The 15,897-nt window shown below is 62.4% G+C and overlaps 4 protein-coding genes across 4 annotated transcripts; 3 read left to right on the top strand and 1 right to left on the bottom strand.

Annotated features, from left to right (window-relative positions):
• Window positions 1-1,388: 1,388 nt before the first annotated feature.
• On the top strand, window positions 1,389-6,669 carry COLE_05244 (uncharacterized protein; the record flags this gene model as incomplete). Its single annotated transcript, XM_018425613.1, has 2 exons — window positions 1,389-6,081; window positions 6,116-6,669. The coding sequence occupies 2 exons, from the start codon at window positions 1,389-1,391 to the stop codon at window positions 6,667-6,669; spliced, it is 5,247 nt and encodes a 1,748-aa protein (XP_018275505.1).
• Window positions 6,670-7,665: 996 nt separating this feature from the next.
• COLE_05245 (uncharacterized protein) lies at window positions 7,666-10,645 on the top strand (the record flags this gene model as incomplete). The annotated part of the gene is made up of 6 exons (XM_018425614.1): window positions 7,666-7,739; window positions 8,016-8,185; window positions 8,396-8,715; window positions 8,753-10,304; window positions 10,337-10,480; window positions 10,512-10,645. 6 exons carry the CDS (start codon window positions 7,666-7,668, stop codon window positions 10,643-10,645), a joined length of 2,394 nt encoding a protein of 797 aa, XP_018275506.1.
• Window positions 10,646-11,246: 601 nt separating this feature from the next.
• On the top strand, window positions 11,247-12,613 carry COLE_05246 (uncharacterized protein; the record flags this gene model as incomplete). The annotated part of the gene is made up of 4 exons (XM_018421578.2): window positions 11,247-11,269; window positions 11,467-11,552; window positions 11,823-12,189; window positions 12,337-12,613. The coding sequence occupies 4 exons, from the start codon at window positions 11,247-11,249 to the stop codon at window positions 12,611-12,613; spliced, it is 753 nt and encodes a 250-aa protein (XP_018275507.1).
• Window positions 12,614-13,655: 1,042 nt separating this feature from the next.
• Window positions 13,656-14,499, bottom strand: COLE_05247 (mitochondrial 54S ribosomal protein uL22m; the record flags this gene model as incomplete). The annotated part of the gene is made up of 4 exons (XM_018424462.2): window positions 13,656-14,102; window positions 14,143-14,317; window positions 14,352-14,430; window positions 14,472-14,499. 4 exons carry the CDS (start codon window positions 14,497-14,499, stop codon window positions 13,656-13,658), a joined length of 729 nt encoding a protein of 242 aa, XP_018275508.1.
• Between the last annotated feature and the right edge of the window lie 1,398 nt (window positions 14,500-15,897).

Genomic DNA, 15,897 nt, shown 5'->3' on the forward strand with positions numbered 1-15,897 from the left:
GTTGAGGATCATGATCAGTCATGATTAGAAGAGGGATGTGGAAGCCTTGATCATTGTGGGGCGGATGAGAAGCGGCAGGCAAGGATGAGTGAGCTGGAGCGGAGAGGTGATGAGATGAGTTGATGACGATGACGCGGATGTGTTTGGCTGGTGCATGGCGAGTGATCCGGGGCCTGACCCTGTCCCGCGTGGCCTGCATGGGCAGCATGGGAGCATGGGGCGGGTGACCGGCGGCCGTAGGGAGTTTGGGCCGGCAACAAGTGCATGGAACGCAAGAAAATGCTCTGGAAGCTGGAAGGCTCGAGTGAAGAGAGGTGCGGAAATGAGCCGAGGATTGAGGAGCAATTCTTTGCTGCTGGAGTAAAGTAATAATGCTGACGGTGCATGTGTATTCGATGACGACGAGTATTAGTATTATTGATAATCTTAATAACAAGGCACACAATCACAAAGAAAGAACAAGTCTGCAATCAACACGGCCAATCCGTTCCTTGGCAAGCTCCTTGCCTTTCCCCGCTCGCTCTCGACACCTCGGCCATCATCGCATCCTCCTTCCATCTCCAGCTTGCTCAACACTACTCCGTCGCCATCGGCCCCCCCCCCTCTCACACACCCTCCCATCTCCTCCTCATCCCCATCACTACCCACGCTCTAATCACCCACTCCCCCAACCTCCGCCTTCGTCGGCACGCGACCTCGTCGCTGTTCATTTCCTTCCCTAACTGGAGAGGACACTCACGTATCCCCCCACAACCCACATCTATCCCCTTTGCATCTCCTCCTCCCCCCCACCATACACGCGCACACGACACATCCATCTACTCGTGCGACCACTCTCCGCTCCCCATCGCATCCTTGGTGGACCCCAACCCGGTGGCACCTTGTTGACAAAGTTGCATCGTGGTAGTTTGCCAATTCAAGAGATCAAGAGGGCACCAAGATTGCGCCAACTCATCCCTCCATCCCTCCATCCATCTCGCTCTTGCATCAGATCGCATCGCCACGCAACGCACAGACCGCGCCCAGGCTTCCCCGCTTTTCAGCCCCACACCCAACTCGCCCCGCCCACTGCCTTGCAGCCCTCTGGCTATCAGGCCTCGCGCTCTATCCATCGCACGTAGCGTCGTGCTCGCGTGACAGTTCCCCCCCAACAGTCCACAATGAATCGTCAACACTGAGCGAGACGCGCCACCAGCGCTACCCCGCCCTCAGCTTCGACATATATCGTCGACACAGCTGAAGCCTTCGCCGAAAGTCTTCTCCCCGATTACTACCTCCGACGATCATCCTACTCCTCTCCTCTCATTCTCCTCCCCCCCTCACATCTGCCCTCCCCCCAAGTCCGCACACTTTGACCGCATCCCCAATCACAACTAGGACCTCGCACGATGTCCCAGCTGGTCCAGTCACTGGAACACGCAGTCGAAGCCGGCGTCAAGGGCATCATCGGCTTCGCAGAGGGGTACATTTCCGCCGCATCGGGCTCATGCTCTCAGCCTGAAAGTAAAGACGATGACAAACCCGCCCACTCCGACCCCATCCCTATCAACAGCATGTTGCCACCCCCCGTGCCCCCACCAGGCTCGAACACGTCCAGCAACAGCTCGCCATCCGCGCGCCCGCCCCAGTCCTTGGCATCCCGCTTGGCACTCTCTCAGGACACGCTTGTCCAGGTCACAGACATTCCGAGCGGTTGGATCCACCTGCAATCGACATACCTCGACGCCGCTGGCGGGCAGCGCAAAGTGCGCTCGTTTGGTCTGCGCAACGTGTCTCAGGGCGTAGTGGATGTCGAGGTTGCATCCGACCTCGATTCCCAGGTGGTCTTTTGGGTCGCCGATGACGAGCCAGAAGCTGACTCGTCTTCATCGGCGTCCTCGGCGGCGTCCAACGCAGCACAGTCGGTGACAATGTCCCTCAAGGCAGGTGAGGTTCGGACCGTCTTCCTAGCATTTCAGCCGACAACATCGCAACCTTCGACGCCTGCGGGTATGTCTACCCCTTCCTCGGAGGGTGGATTCACCCCGCGAGTCGCCCCCCTCGCAACCAGCTCTGAGCTATCGTCTCCGCCCAGCGGCAGGTTACCTCCCGCAGCGGCGGGCTCCAGCCTAGCCAAGTCCGATACTATATCCGTGTCAACCTCGATGTTGTCTTCCTCCACACTCTCCGTGGGGAGCAGCAGCGCGCAACGGAAACAGGAGCCTGTTCACCGCTCCTTCTCGGTACACGGGTCGATCCTCGTGCACGCGACCACGGCGGAGAACGACATCATGACTGCCCCTGCCCATCAGAACGTCACCGTGCCGTTCTTTGCGACCGTGTGTCGCTCCTTCTTCTCCCTGGGTGTCATTGACCCCGCGACAGGCCTCGCTTCTGGGCCTCAAATCACAACAGGCCAATTGCCTATCGACTTTGGTACCGACAACGTCGTCGGTCAAGACTATCACCGCGACCTCCTCCTTGTGAACCGCTCCGAGATCGACCTCGTGTGGACGACATCGATCACGAACGCGCCGTTCAAGGACTCGGTGTGGTTCCTGCTTCGTGACCTCGATTCGGAAAATGTCTTTGGCGTTGACACTTCGTGCGAGCCAGTGCCACTGCCGCCCCTCTCATCACGGCATCTTCGGCTCACTCTACGCGCTGAGGCGCCTATCGCCAATTTTGAGTTTGACTTCCGCCTCTCCAACAATCATCAGAGTGGCAATGCTGTCGTGTGCCAAGCAGTGGGATCATGCCACACAGAAGCCACAGACGACACTCTTCGTATCCTGTCCGGGTCGGCGCTCGACTTTGGGCAGATTCCTGACGGCACATGGGCCAAAAAGCTCGTGTCGTGCAAGAACATCGGTGACAGGCCCATTGATGTTCACTTCTCTGCGACGGAAGGGTATGAGGTGGTCTTCCGACTTGCTGGCGTTGCGGGCGAAGATATCGACGAGGACATGCCGACCCGTCCGGCACGCGACAAGCGCACGGAAACGCTCTCACGCACCTCGACGAGGGACACGCGCGACGGGCGCCCGCGCGACCCTTCCACATCACGTCACCTCGAGACCGATGAGTGGTTCCAGATGCACGCCCCCCTCAGCGACCGCGAGGGCTCGATGCCGTCAAGTAGGCCATTATCACGTGTCACATCCATAGCTTCCAGCAACCGCCCGTCTCGGGACGATCCCGACTCGGACGAGGACGACTCCCTCGCTGCTGCCGCGGCCGAGCTTCGTCCCTCTGACAACCTCGGCGACCGCGATATCCCGAACCAGATCGAGGAGCTCACCATGCGACCGGGGACGGAGTACCGCGTGTTCGCCATGTACCGTCCCGCCCGCGACTTGCGGAACGCCCCCGAAATAGCCGGCGCGCTGCGACCGTCTTCGTTCAAGGTGTTCCTGGACTCGATACCGTCCTCGCAGCGCTCGCGCCCTATCCCCCGGTCGCGCAAGGTCATCCACTGCACGGCCGAGTCGTGCACGTCGATAATCGCCATCCCGTCCGGCCACAACATCGACTTTGGTGAGGTGACTGTTGGGGCGTCCAAGTCGACGACCATTTCGATTCAGAACCTCAGCGCACTATCCGCGCGCGTCGAGATCGCCGCGATATCAAAGGTGCTGAATACGAACCGCAGCGTCATTATCATCCCGCCCTTCGAGACCGTGCAGGAGCGCGTCGACTTCTTCCCACGACGTATCAATGATAACTACGAGAAGCAGGTGTTCGTGCGCAACCACCTCAACCGCGCCAACAACCAGCTCATCGAGGTCCACTCGAAGAATGTGGATGTGTACAACGTCACGTTGCACTCGCACCTGTACCGGATCCTCACGCCCGGCGGTAGCAACTTTCTTGACTTTGGGTCTGTCGTCATCAATTCTCCCTCGGTTCGGACGGTCCAGTTTCAGAACTTGACACACAAGCCTCTCACTTTGGACCTTTCGGCATCGCACTCTGAAGATCTCGAGTTGTATATCAAGGACACGGACGCGCCGACGGTGCCTGATCGCCCCTCTGTTGTGGCAAAGTACGCCGTGCCCGCCGAAGAGCGCCCGCAGAATGGCAACCTCAAGGAGCGCTTTGTCGAGTCACTTCAGGACCAGAACTCGGGCGAGAACAAGGAGAAGACCAAGGTGGCGACGCGTCACAAGTCGATCAAGAGGACCAACAAGGACGAGGATAAGCGGGACGTTGGCACGGTTCTCTACACCGCGTTGAGGAAGGGCAACCGCGGCAAGCCGGTGCAGTTGTACGGCGACGCGGTTGTGTTCAAGGACCGCAGCTTGCTTGACGATCTCGAGCATCTCGACCTAGCTGCAGGGCCACCCATCGCTGCGAGCAGGTGTCGAGCCAACTCCAAGCGTATCCACACGCTCGAGACTATCGCGTTGGAGGACAAGTCGAAGCTTTCAGGCCAGCATCCCAAGGCGCTCAAGCTCGACTTTGCCGCATCTGCCAAATCTAACGGTCTTGTCAGCAAGGACGGTCGTGAGGGCCGGTTGCGTAAGCCCAAATCGACGGCAGGTGGCAGCCGACGCGACCCGTCTACACGGCGCGCTGATCCTTCCACGCCCACGAAGCAGATCTCAAAGGCTAATGGTGGGCCCCCTGGCAGCCCCTCCGCGTCGCATCTCCGCACGCCAGTGGTCAAGCAGCCCATCGGCAACAAGTCCCCCGCCCTTACTGGCCGACGGCTGGAGCTCAAGTCGGACCCTGCCTGCCTCACCGACGTCACAAAGCTCACGCCCGACGAGCTCCTTCTCGCCATCGAGCATATGGACGCTAAGCGCGCGTCCACTTCCATCACCCACCTCAACCCTGAAGAGGAAGAGCAGTACGTCCGGCGTCTGCTTGATCTGCGCAAGGAGCTTCGCAACACCATCTCGGCTGGCAAGTTTGTTCCTGCACGCGTCCTCACTGTGCCGCCAGGGCAGTCGCGCCAGCTTGTCGTCGTCATGACCCCAAATGGCTCGACGCGTCCCCACATCACCACGCGTGCCAAACGCTCTGAGCAGCGCATCTTCATCAAGCTGCTCGAGTACGACCATGCGCTGCTGCGCGGCATTATGGGTTCAAACGCCGACCTGTCGGAGCTGCCGGTGCGCGATCTCGTGATCCGCTCGTCGTGCGTGAGATCCGTGCTTGAGGTCCAGCAGTCAAGCATCAACTTTGGTACATGCGAGCGTGGCGAGGTCAAGTCGCGCATGATTGTCATCCACAACCGAAGTGAGTGCGTTGGCGTGTACCGACTGCGGACTTCTGGATCCATTGCTTCCGGCAACCTCAAACTGGGCCTTGGCAGGTACGGAATTGTACCGGCATTTGGGCGCAAGGAAGTGGCGTCATTCTCGTTCACACCGTCATTGGTGGGCAACTACAACGAGACCATTGCCGTTGAAAACGTCCTCGACAACTACAACGACCAGAGCGTTCTTGTCAAGGCTACTGTTCGAAAAATGCCTGCATTCTCGCTTGACGTGACCAGGCTCGACTTTGCTCCGAGCCAGGCGGGCGCTTGGCCTGCGTCCGCTGGCTTTGTCATCACCAACACCTCCAAGACGGAACGCACCTTTGTCGTTGAGGTCTCCGCGCCCGATGCCGATGATGCCTTCGCGGAGATATCGCTCCAGCGTGACGAAAAGGACGCGGGCATCGCGCTCTCCAAGGGCGAGGAGGAGGAAGTCGAGGGCTTGCTGCAGAAGCTCAAAATTGCGCGCCGCAAGAACAAGCCGGACAAGATCGCCAAATACCAAAAGCGCCTCGGCGAGCTCGGCGTCGCAACCGCCACTGCCGAAGAGACGGCGACGCCTGACGTTGACGAGGCCACCGAGCTCGCGTCCGGAGCTGTGACGCCGGCGCAGGGCGAAGTGGCCTCCACGCCCACCATCCAAATCACCCTTGGCGCGAGCAAGAAGGCCAAGGTGCTCGTTGCGCTCGTCCCACGCGCCGGCGAAGCGGCGTTCAGCACCGCGATCAAGGTGTACGAGCGCAAGAACACGGACGAGACGGTCACCATCGACGTGTCCGGCACGCCAAATGTCGCACCTCCTGTGCCATCGCCGTCACCACCTCAGTCGCCTGAGGGTAAGTTTATTTGTGATGGCCGCTCTGACGTCAGACCCTCTCAACCTTGCGATCATGAAGCACGCGCTCGAGCTCACGCTCAAGTGCCCCGTCTCCCCGACGGCGTTCTGCGTTGGATCAACCCTCTTCCTCCCCGTGTCGTCGCCGCTTTACGAGCAGCTCACGGAGCACTTTTCGACTTTCGCCCACCCGATCACTGGGGAGACCGCAGGTCTCGTGCTCGCCGACGGCTACTCGCGCCAGATTCCAGGCAACACGCATGCCGAGGCGAATGCGCTCGCCAACTTCCGCGAGCGAATGGGCGAGCTCGAGTCGACCGCGGGCCTTCCCTCCGCCGATGACATTCTCACTCAGGCAACCTGCTACGCTACCATGGAGCCGTGCAGCGTCCGGACATCTGGCGGGCCAAGCTGCGCGCTGGAGCTGGTCCGCGCACACGTCAAGATCGTGTACCTTGGCGTCGAGGAGCCGCCCGACTTTGTGCAGTGCGAGGGTGTCCGGATCCTCGAGCAGGGCGGCGTCGAGGTGCGACGCGTCGTGGGGCTCGAGGACGAGTGTCTCCGCCTCGCGAGACGCGGGCGAACCTAACGGCATGCTACTGAACCGAGGCTGCCCAGATCTCCCAACTTTGGATCCAACTGTAATCTCTGTCTGTGGGCGGCACGGATCCACACTCCCATCTGATGACTATTCCACGTGCATGGTGGACCAAGACACCGCTCTCTATATCTATTGTTCATGGTCATGACTAGACCGTATTTGTCTGTATGCATTGGTGCGCTGGATGTGGGTGGACGCCACAGCGGCGGCGGTATGTCGATATCCCCGGATAGGCGGGGGGATGAATCGCGTGCGGTATGAGGGAGGGGGAGGTGGAGGGGGAGGGGGATGAGGGATGGTTTGAGGATTAGGTTCCGTGGCCACTGCGCGTGGTGAAGTGGAGGCTCGGGCGCGCTGGAGTCTCCCCTCCCACCAGGCCACCGATCCATCGACGCCTTCGCGCCTTTCAGCTCCCGCTGCCCGCTGGTCGTTGTCCCCCCCCCCCCCCCTCGCGGCCTCGCGGTCAGTCCAAGCAGTCCTCGCAGTCTCCAAAGCAGTCTCCATCCCATCAACACTGTCGTGGCCGCCGTTGACACTCGTTCATTGTACTCTGTACTCTGCACCCCCGAGCTTGTCATCACACGACATTCTCTCTCCGTGAGTTCGTCTCCTCTCCCATCCACTCTCTCAACGCGCGACACAGCCCCCACACCACCACCACCACTACCACTACAACCACCGCATCTCCCTCCCCCACGCCTACACCACCCCCCCCGCGACGCGACTCGGAGCATACCTACAACAACGCGCGCTCTACCTCCCCCACCTTACTTATCCTCACCACCTTCACAACACAACCTCCTCGTCTCCTTCCGCTCCTCCCCTTCCCACTCTATCTCTTCTCCCCTCCCACAACCACCATCACCACCAACTTCAATCCACTCCCGCCCCTCACCAGGGCTCCCTCCCATCCACCTTCCACCATCCACCCAACACAACACCACACCACACCACACCATTACACAACTGACAGAAGCCCGCAACATGACCTCGTCCTCGTCTCGCGGACGCGGCCGCGGCGGCAGGGGCGGCGGCGCCGTGGGCAATGACTCGTATCGGTGAGTGAACCCCATTCACCTTCCCACACTCTTATATCTCGCGCCGCGCGCAGTCTCCTCCCATCAGCGCGCGCCGCTTGCTCTCCTCACCCTCACACCGCGTTTGACACGCGTCATGTCGTTGCGAGCATTACATCCAACTCTTAGCGCCACCATACGGCCCCCGCCCCCCCCTTGCGCGGGCAGCATCATTTCGCGCCACCGCGCGCCACATTGCGCCCTATCTGCGCTTACTTTGTCTCCTCATCTCCTGCTTGAGACGCACGCTAACATCAGTCGCGGTCCCTCCTGGCGAGGCGGCGGAGCTGGCGGTGGTCCCACCTTTGGGCGTGGCGGCGCACCACCCGGCGCCGGCGGTACGCCATACGTCCCCGGTTCGGGCGCTGGTGCGCGCCGTATGAGCAACAGTGGCGCGGCTCCGATGCGCAAAGAAGAGAAGGGCAAAGGTGCGTACGATGCAGACGGGGCGGGCACAAGCGATCTGTGTCGGCCAAATGCTGCATAGCCCATAGCATGCGGAACGGTTGCCACTTGGCATGGGCATGATGCTGCTGTGCTTAGGTCGCAAGTCCTTCCTTGAGCACACACGCGCCATTGTCGTTCGCTAGTCATCGCTAGTCGCCCAATTGCTATAGCTCGCTGGCGCTGACACCCAGGCTTCCAGACAGACATGGACATCTCGGCGACGTCGCGTGGCTCTGAGCGCGAGCTTAAGCCTTGGGCGCCTGAGGAGCACGGTCCGAACGGCTCTGCCTCCAATGGCCGCAGTGTCCCTCGCGAGGCCGACCGCGACATTCTGACCTTTGGCGCCAAGCCCAGCTCCATTCCATGGGATCAGTTCAAGGACAACGAGCGCCTGTTTGGTGTCACTACCGACTATGACGAAGAGATTTATACGACAAAGCTCGACCGCTCTGGCCCTGGCTACAAGAAGCGCGAGCGTGACGCGGATAGACTCGCAGCCGAGATGATGGCCGTGAGTTTGTGCGGCGTGGATCGCGGCTGACTAGCAGAAACCATCGGCCAACCCCCACGTTGCAGAGGAGCGTGGCCAGCAGACACAGGACAATAAGGACGAGGAGGAAAAGTACTCGGGCGTTACGCGCAACCCCAATGCGTATGTTCCTCCTGGCGCGCGCAAGGGTGGCTCCACTGGACTTCCCGTACGCAAGGAGACGCCCAAGAAAGAGGAGCCGCCGCCCAATGAAGCCGAGAAGGACGAGGCCAAGAAGGACGAGGTCAAGAAGGAAGAGACCAAGAAGGAGGAGCCTGTCAAGCCAAAGGGTCCCATTGCTCTTCCCCTTCCTCTCGTTCCTCCTACCCAGTCGGTTACTCCTCCCCCGCCCGGTCCGCACCGCTCGTCGGCCGATCCAGCCGTGGATCCCGCGATTGCTTCGCTTGGTCCTGGTCCTGTTGCGGCCACTATGACCCGCAGCACTAGTTCCGCTCCGCGTGAGCAGCAGGCGAACGGCTCCGACTTGAAGGGTGCGCCCGCCACCAAAGTGCCAATCGGCGGTGTGGTCGAGTCTGCTCGCGAGTGGGTGCTGTCGGAGCGTGACCGCGTGGTGCAGCAGAGGCAGTCGATGGTGAAGAACGAGCGGGCCAACCAGCTCGCAGAGTTCAAGAAGTGGCAGGCCAACTTCAAGGTCCCTCTGCCTATCCCGAAGGACATTCTCCCAATTCTCACGAAAGACGAGCAGAAGCAGAAGGCGATCGAGGAGAAGGCGGAGCGTGAGCGGCTCGAGTCCAAAAAGCTCGAGGCCGCCAAGTCGCCTCTCAGCTCGCCGAGCAAGGCCTTGTCGCCCACCCCCGAGGCGCCCCGCGCCGCTGCCGCCCAACCGAAGAAGATTGCCATGAAGATCCCGGAGATTCCCCCGTTCCGTCCGAAGGTGCCGCCTGCCGTGCCTGTCCCCGAGACGGCGACGCAGAACATTGCCCTTGTGACGTCGCCTACCCCGTCCCACTCGTCTATTGCCTCTGGCGCGGGCAAGCTAAACCCTAATGCGTCTGCGTTTGTGTTTAAGCCGAACGCCAACGCCGCGGTCTTCAAGCCTGCTGGCAGCACGGGCGTTGGTGGAGACGCGTCGGCAGTCACGAGCCCCGCATCGCAGCCGGCCAAACTTCCCGCCATGGCCGTTCCTTCGACACCCACACAGGCGCCGAAGAACCCCTTCTTCCCTAACGGTCCTCCTAAGCGGATAGCCGTCAACATGCGCGACGATTTCAACCCCTTCAAGCACGGGCAGGTGCCTATGGCGGCGACCGTGTCCATGTCGTGGAACTATACTGGGCGTCGGGCAAGTGTCGCTTACAACCAGCCTGTGCCGCACCAGGCCATGATGGCGTCGCCGAACATTGGTGGATACGACGGCGAGGATCCGCAGTCGCCGCACGCGCAGCATGCCCCGCCACCCATGCAGGGCATGCCGCCCAACATGATGTACTACGGCTACCGGCCCGGCATGCCCCCTCAGATGCAGGGGATGCCTGGCATGATGTACCCGAGCCCGGGCTTTATGCCACAGCAGATGGCGGGCGGCCACGGGCCAGGGCAGGGCCCGAACAGTGAGCTTTTTGCGCGACGGCGCTGACCCTAGTGCCAATGTACTACACGAACGGCGTGCCGCCCAACGCGCACTTCCTTCCGCCACAGATGCACTTCCAGCCGGGCCTGGGGCGGCCCGGCCCGGGGCCAATGTACTATGGCCAGCAGATGCCTGGCGGGCCGCAGGCGCCGCAGAGTGGGTTTTGGAGCGACGGCGCTGACCCCAGTGCAACAGCAGATGTCGCAGATGTCGTTCCAGGGGCACCCGACGCCACCGCAGCCCCACTTCCAGCAGCCATTGCCGGCGCAGGGCCCGCCTGGCCCCGGCCCATCACCGGGCTTTGAGGCGGCGAGCCAATAGGCTGGGGAGAAGTTGTAGTGCATGGGATGCATGGCATCGAGCAGTGGTTGGGGGGGGGGGTTGTGGCGGAGGGAGAGAAGTGGCAGAGGGAGTGGCAGAGGGTGTGGCAGCGAGTGTGGCAGCTAAACTTGACGGAGGGAGTGGCATGGGATAAGCCGCGATGGAGATACTTGACCTGGCCATGATGGATATCTCCGCGACGGCGTCTGTCAACCAACGAGCTGTGTGGTGGCTTCGTGCGCCCCGGCGTCGTGTTACACCATGCAGCCGTGCAGCCGTGCAGTGTAATACACGCCTCCACGCCCCACGTGATGTATGCGACTCTCGCGCGCGGCGCGCTCGGCGCTGCATGCCCCTGCCGGAGACGGCACAACGGTCGGAGCTCGCGGCCAAGCCCCAGGAGCCCCAGTGCACGCACTCGGGCGTGCTCGCACAGGAGCGGGATTGGCCGGTTGATTCCAGCCAGCAATGGGGCGGCACCCCGGACGTCATAATCAGCCGCGTGTCAGCCCTGCCCCGCCTAATCCGCCTCCGCCTGGATGCCACGCTGATCCGATCTCAACTCTTGACCATTCCCCTCCCACCACATCCATCAGACATCATGGCGCGCAAGTTCTTCGTTGGGTGAGTAGTATGGGCGTGAGGGCATGCGATGCGGTGCAGGATGAAGGAGGAGGGAGGAGGGAGGAGGGAGGAGGAGGGCAGAGGAGAGGGGAGAAGGAGGAGGGAAAAGGGAGGAGGCAGAGGAGGAGGAGGAGGAGGAGGAAGAGAGGAGGAAGGAGACGCCTTGCCCGCGCTCACGCTCACGCGCTAACCCCCAGCGGCAACTTTAAGATGAACGGGTCGCAGAAGGCGATCAAGGTCATCGTCGACGACCTCAACAACGCCAAGCTTGACGGCTCGAACGGTGAGTTTGGGGAAGGGGACGCGGCGATCAGCGCTCTCAGGCGGATCAGGCTGTGAGGTCGTTCGAGGAGGTCGTGGCCGCGCGCTGGGCCGCGGTTTGCCGCAAGCTGCGACCTGTTGAGAAGCGGCTGGTTCACGAGCAGCGCATCCCGACTCGAGGCCGCTTGATGTCCCTCCGCCGTCATAACTCACTCTCCGTCGCTCTCCGCACACGGACTGACACCCCCCCCCCCCCCCCCCCCCCCCCCCAGGACTCCCCGCTAACCCCCAGAGGTCGTCATCGCCCCGCCCGCGCTCTACCTCACCCAGGTGCGCGACACGATCCAGGCCCCCGTCGAGGTCGCGGCCCAGAACGCCTACTTCAAGAACAGCGGCGCCTTCACCGGCGAGATCTCGCCCGAGCAGATCAAGGACGCCGGCATCCCCTGGGTCATCCTCGGCCACTCGGAGCGCCGCTCCCTCTTCGGCGACACCGAGGAGGTCGTCGCCGACAAGGTCAAGGCTGCGCTCGACCAGGGCCTCAAGGTCATTGCCTGCATCGGCGAGACTCTTGAGGAGCGTGAGAAGGGCGTCACCAACGACGTGTGCCAGAAGCAGCTCGGCGCGATTGCCAAGGTGCTCGAGGAGAAGGACTGGGCGTGAGTGTGATGTCTGCCGCGCAGCGTTGGGCGGTGGGCGGCGGGGTAGACGGGCGGGCGAGGGATAGATCGCCCGGTGACTCGCCCGCCCGGTGACTCTTCCGCCCGCCTCTCGCTCCGCTCGATGCGGGTAGATGCTGACCCCAGCAACATCGTTGTCGCCTACGAGCCCGTCTGGGCCATCGGCACCGGCAAGGTCGCGACCAAGGACCAGGCGCAGGAGGTCCACGCCGACCTGCGCAAGTGGCTCGCGTCGACTGTCTCCCAGTCGGTCGCGGACGCCACCCGCATCATCTACGGCGGCTCGGTCAACGGCAAGAACTGCGGCGACCTCGGCGCCGCCGCTGACATTGACGGTTTCCTCGTTGGCGGCGCCTCGCTCAAGCCCGAGTTCATCGACATTGCGCGCACCAAGAAGAACTGACTCAAGGCGCGGGTGTAGCGCTGCGCTGCGCTGCGGCGGACCACTGCACTCGACCCAAAGCTGCAGGGCGGCAAGGTAGAAGCATGCAACATTGCGGGTACATCTGCCAAATGTGGCTCTACAAAGTATCTACAAATGACTCTCTTCACGGCGTGCTTCGCTCCAGCCTGACAAGCTCTGATGGCCAGCTCGTGGCTACCGCCCCGTCGGCCCCTGTGGCCACCGCGTGGGCTGCGGCGGCATCCAGCCCGCCGGCGGCGTGGGGAACGTGTGCAGGCAGTACCTGCACTTGAGGCGGTTGGCGGCGACGACGAAGCATCCGTGCGGGGTGTCGACGTGCTCCTGCACAACTACCCAGCGCGGCGCGCACCAGCCTGTTGTCAGCCGAGACGGAGATAGACGCACCGCGGATGTTCTCGCCACATGGGCCGCCGGGGCAGGGGCGCGTGAGCGCGACGGGGAGGGCTTGCATGGTGTGGGGTGGGGGTGGATATGGGGCGTGAAGAGTGAGAGGGCGGATGGGTAGAGGAGGATGGAGGGCGTGAAGAGGAGGAAGGAGGATGGACGGCTCGGCCTATATGTCACCTATGTGATGATCGTGGGGCGGGCGTAGGGCGCGGCTGCAGCGTGCGCGCACAGCGGGGGTGGGGTGTTTGTCAGTGTCTGTGATTATCGCTGTGTTTGTGGATGTTTGTGGGTGTTTAAGTGTGTGAGTGGTGAGGTTGCACAGTGATGGCAGAACAGAGGCAGATGTAGACGAGTGCAGAGGAGCGGATGCGAGGGGGTGACTGCATCGAGTAGATTGTAAGCAACTACACACAAAGAGCACCTCGCCACACTCCGAGGCGGATTGATCGCCGTTGTCGGCCACTTCGCCGCCCGCTGTCGCCCTCACGCGCCTCGCCGCCCTCATGCTCCACCCGCCCAGCCCGCCCCGCCGGATCCGCCCGCCCTGCCCGAGCATGACCCGCCACCCCGCCCCGCCTCGCCCCCGCCTCTTTCCTTTCCCCGTAGTGCAGAGATGTTGCATGCTCCCCTCTCCCTACCACGCCCACCCGCTGACGACCTTACGCCGCAGCTTGCCGTCTTCACGCACGACCCCGGCGCTCCGCACCTTGTGGAGCACCTTTGCGTCGGCCGCCTCGCGCTTCTCAGCCCACGTCTTGCCTTCGGCCAACACGAAATGGATGCGCGCGCGCGGGTGGTGCTTGACGCCCATCCGCCCGCGGCCCTTGATGTCCACCCGCGCCTCCTTCTTGCCCTTGGCGACCCACGCCTCCTGCACGACCAGCCGGTCACGGCGGAGGCCGCGCGCCACCGCGTGGTCCCGCGCAAACGCGAGCGTGCTCTTGACCCATGTGCGCGCGGCCCGCTTCTCGCTGAACTGCAGCTGCAGGATCGCTTCGTCGGCCGGCATGCCGGCGACGAGACGGCCGATGTCGTTGAGCTTGCGGTGCGACATTTTGCGGAATGCGGACTTGAAGCGCGTCTGGCGTGAGCGGCCGCTGCGGCGCTGCGGCGCAACTTACGTCCTTGGGAGGCGGCCGCCGCTTGGCTTGCACCTCCTCCGCCTTGTCCTCTACGACGGCGTCGAACACGCTCCCCTGCTGCGGCTCGGGCACCGCCTCCTTCTCCTCCCCCTTTTTCATGTTGCGGCGCCACGTCTCGGGCAGCCCGAACCCGATGTTCTTGAACCACGAGGCGCTGGGGTCAGTCGTGCGCAGAAACGGCGACGTACTTGCGCGCCAGCACGGGCGGGGCCGCGACGACGAGCGGGCGCGCGAGCGGGCGCGAGGGCCCCGAGAGCGTGTGCGCGACTGCTGTTAGCGGAGCGGAGCGGGTTAGCGGGGGCACGCACGGCTCAGCGCGCGCAGTGGTCGGGACATGGTGTGCGGAGTAGTCGGAGTGTTCGGAAGTGAGGAGACCCAACTTTCCAAGACGAGGGCGGGAGCGGGTGGATCAGGATGCCACGTGGTATGGAATTACGTGGATTCAGGATTCAAAAGTGACGGAGAGGAATAGATGTCCGCGGCCGTGTCGATCTGGCGATCGCGCGGAGACGGCGACGCCACGCCCCAGACGCCATCCACCCTGGACGTTGAGAACCGAGATTTGGGAGCCGAGGTCGTGGGTTGTAGAGACTGCGATTGCACAAAGGGAGGGTTGTTTCCACAGCAGTCTCACGCTCCACGCGGGCCAGTGAGGCCATTGACAGACATCTGATCGCGGGCAAAAACTGAAGCAATACAAAAACGTGCTCACGAAACAAGCCCGTCCTCTTTACAGTACAGTAGCCCTCCGGCGACACCGGACACGAGCAATGAATAACGTTTCACGTCGGGAACCCATCTGCAGAAAGCCAGAAGGCGGCGGCGACTCAGCTGAGGCGGGAGGGGCAGGCACGCACCCGCGTTCCCAGTACCCAATCCGCGAGTGCGGTGATCTCGCTGCCTCGCTGTCGTTGTCGCCCCAGCTGTCCCGCGTCGCGAGAGGTGTCGCGGCTGACGCTCGGTAGCGGCGATTGAAGGAAGCGGGACGGGAGGCTGCTGCCACAGCTGTCTGGATCTGTGGAGAGTCGAAAGATGAATTGGGTTGAGGGGAGTGAATGACGAGCATGCCAGAGCACAAAATGGGGGATCAGGGACATGTGGCGTGCATTAAGCTGCAAGTCTCCGTGGATGACCCTGAGGGATGGGTGGATGCCGTTCATGTTTTCGGGCATCACCCTGAAAGTATCCTGAGAGCTGAGGGGTTGCTGAGAAGCGAGAGGACGGTCTCCAAAGGAGGGGATATTCTCCCGCACGCGCGGCACGTCGATGGCAAAGTGGTCATCTTCATCTTCATCATCTTCATCATCATCCTCTTCATCCTCTTCATCCTCTTCATCCTCTTCATCCTCTTCGTCTTCATCCTCATCCTCTTCAACTCCTCCTCCTCCTCCTCCTCCTCTTTCTCTTCTACTCACTCCCTCTTCTTCTCCCCCCCCCCCCCCCCCCCCGTCTTTCCCACGACCCACCCACCCCCACCACCGTCTCGCCAGACATCCCCCCACTAACACCCACCCCCTCACCTCACTCACACCATGAGCGTCGAAGAGAAGGACCGCGAGCAGCACGTAAGTCTCTCACTCTTCCCACCACCATCCTCTCCTCGTCGCTCCGGTCAACTCGCGCACGGACTCGCTCTTCCCCGGCACCGGGGCGAATGACACTCGTCGGCAGAGGCTGACAGGTCGCGTTGGACGCCCTCTCGCGCGTCGCACCGTCGCACCGTCGAACAACCTC

The sequence above is a fragment of the Cutaneotrichosporon oleaginosum genome, assembly GCF_008065305.1.
Source record: "Cutaneotrichosporon oleaginosum strain ATCC 20508 chromosome Unknown ATCC20508_contig04, whole genome shotgun sequence".
NCBI lineage: Eukaryota > Fungi > Basidiomycota > Tremellomycetes > Trichosporonales > Trichosporonaceae > Cutaneotrichosporon > Cutaneotrichosporon oleaginosum.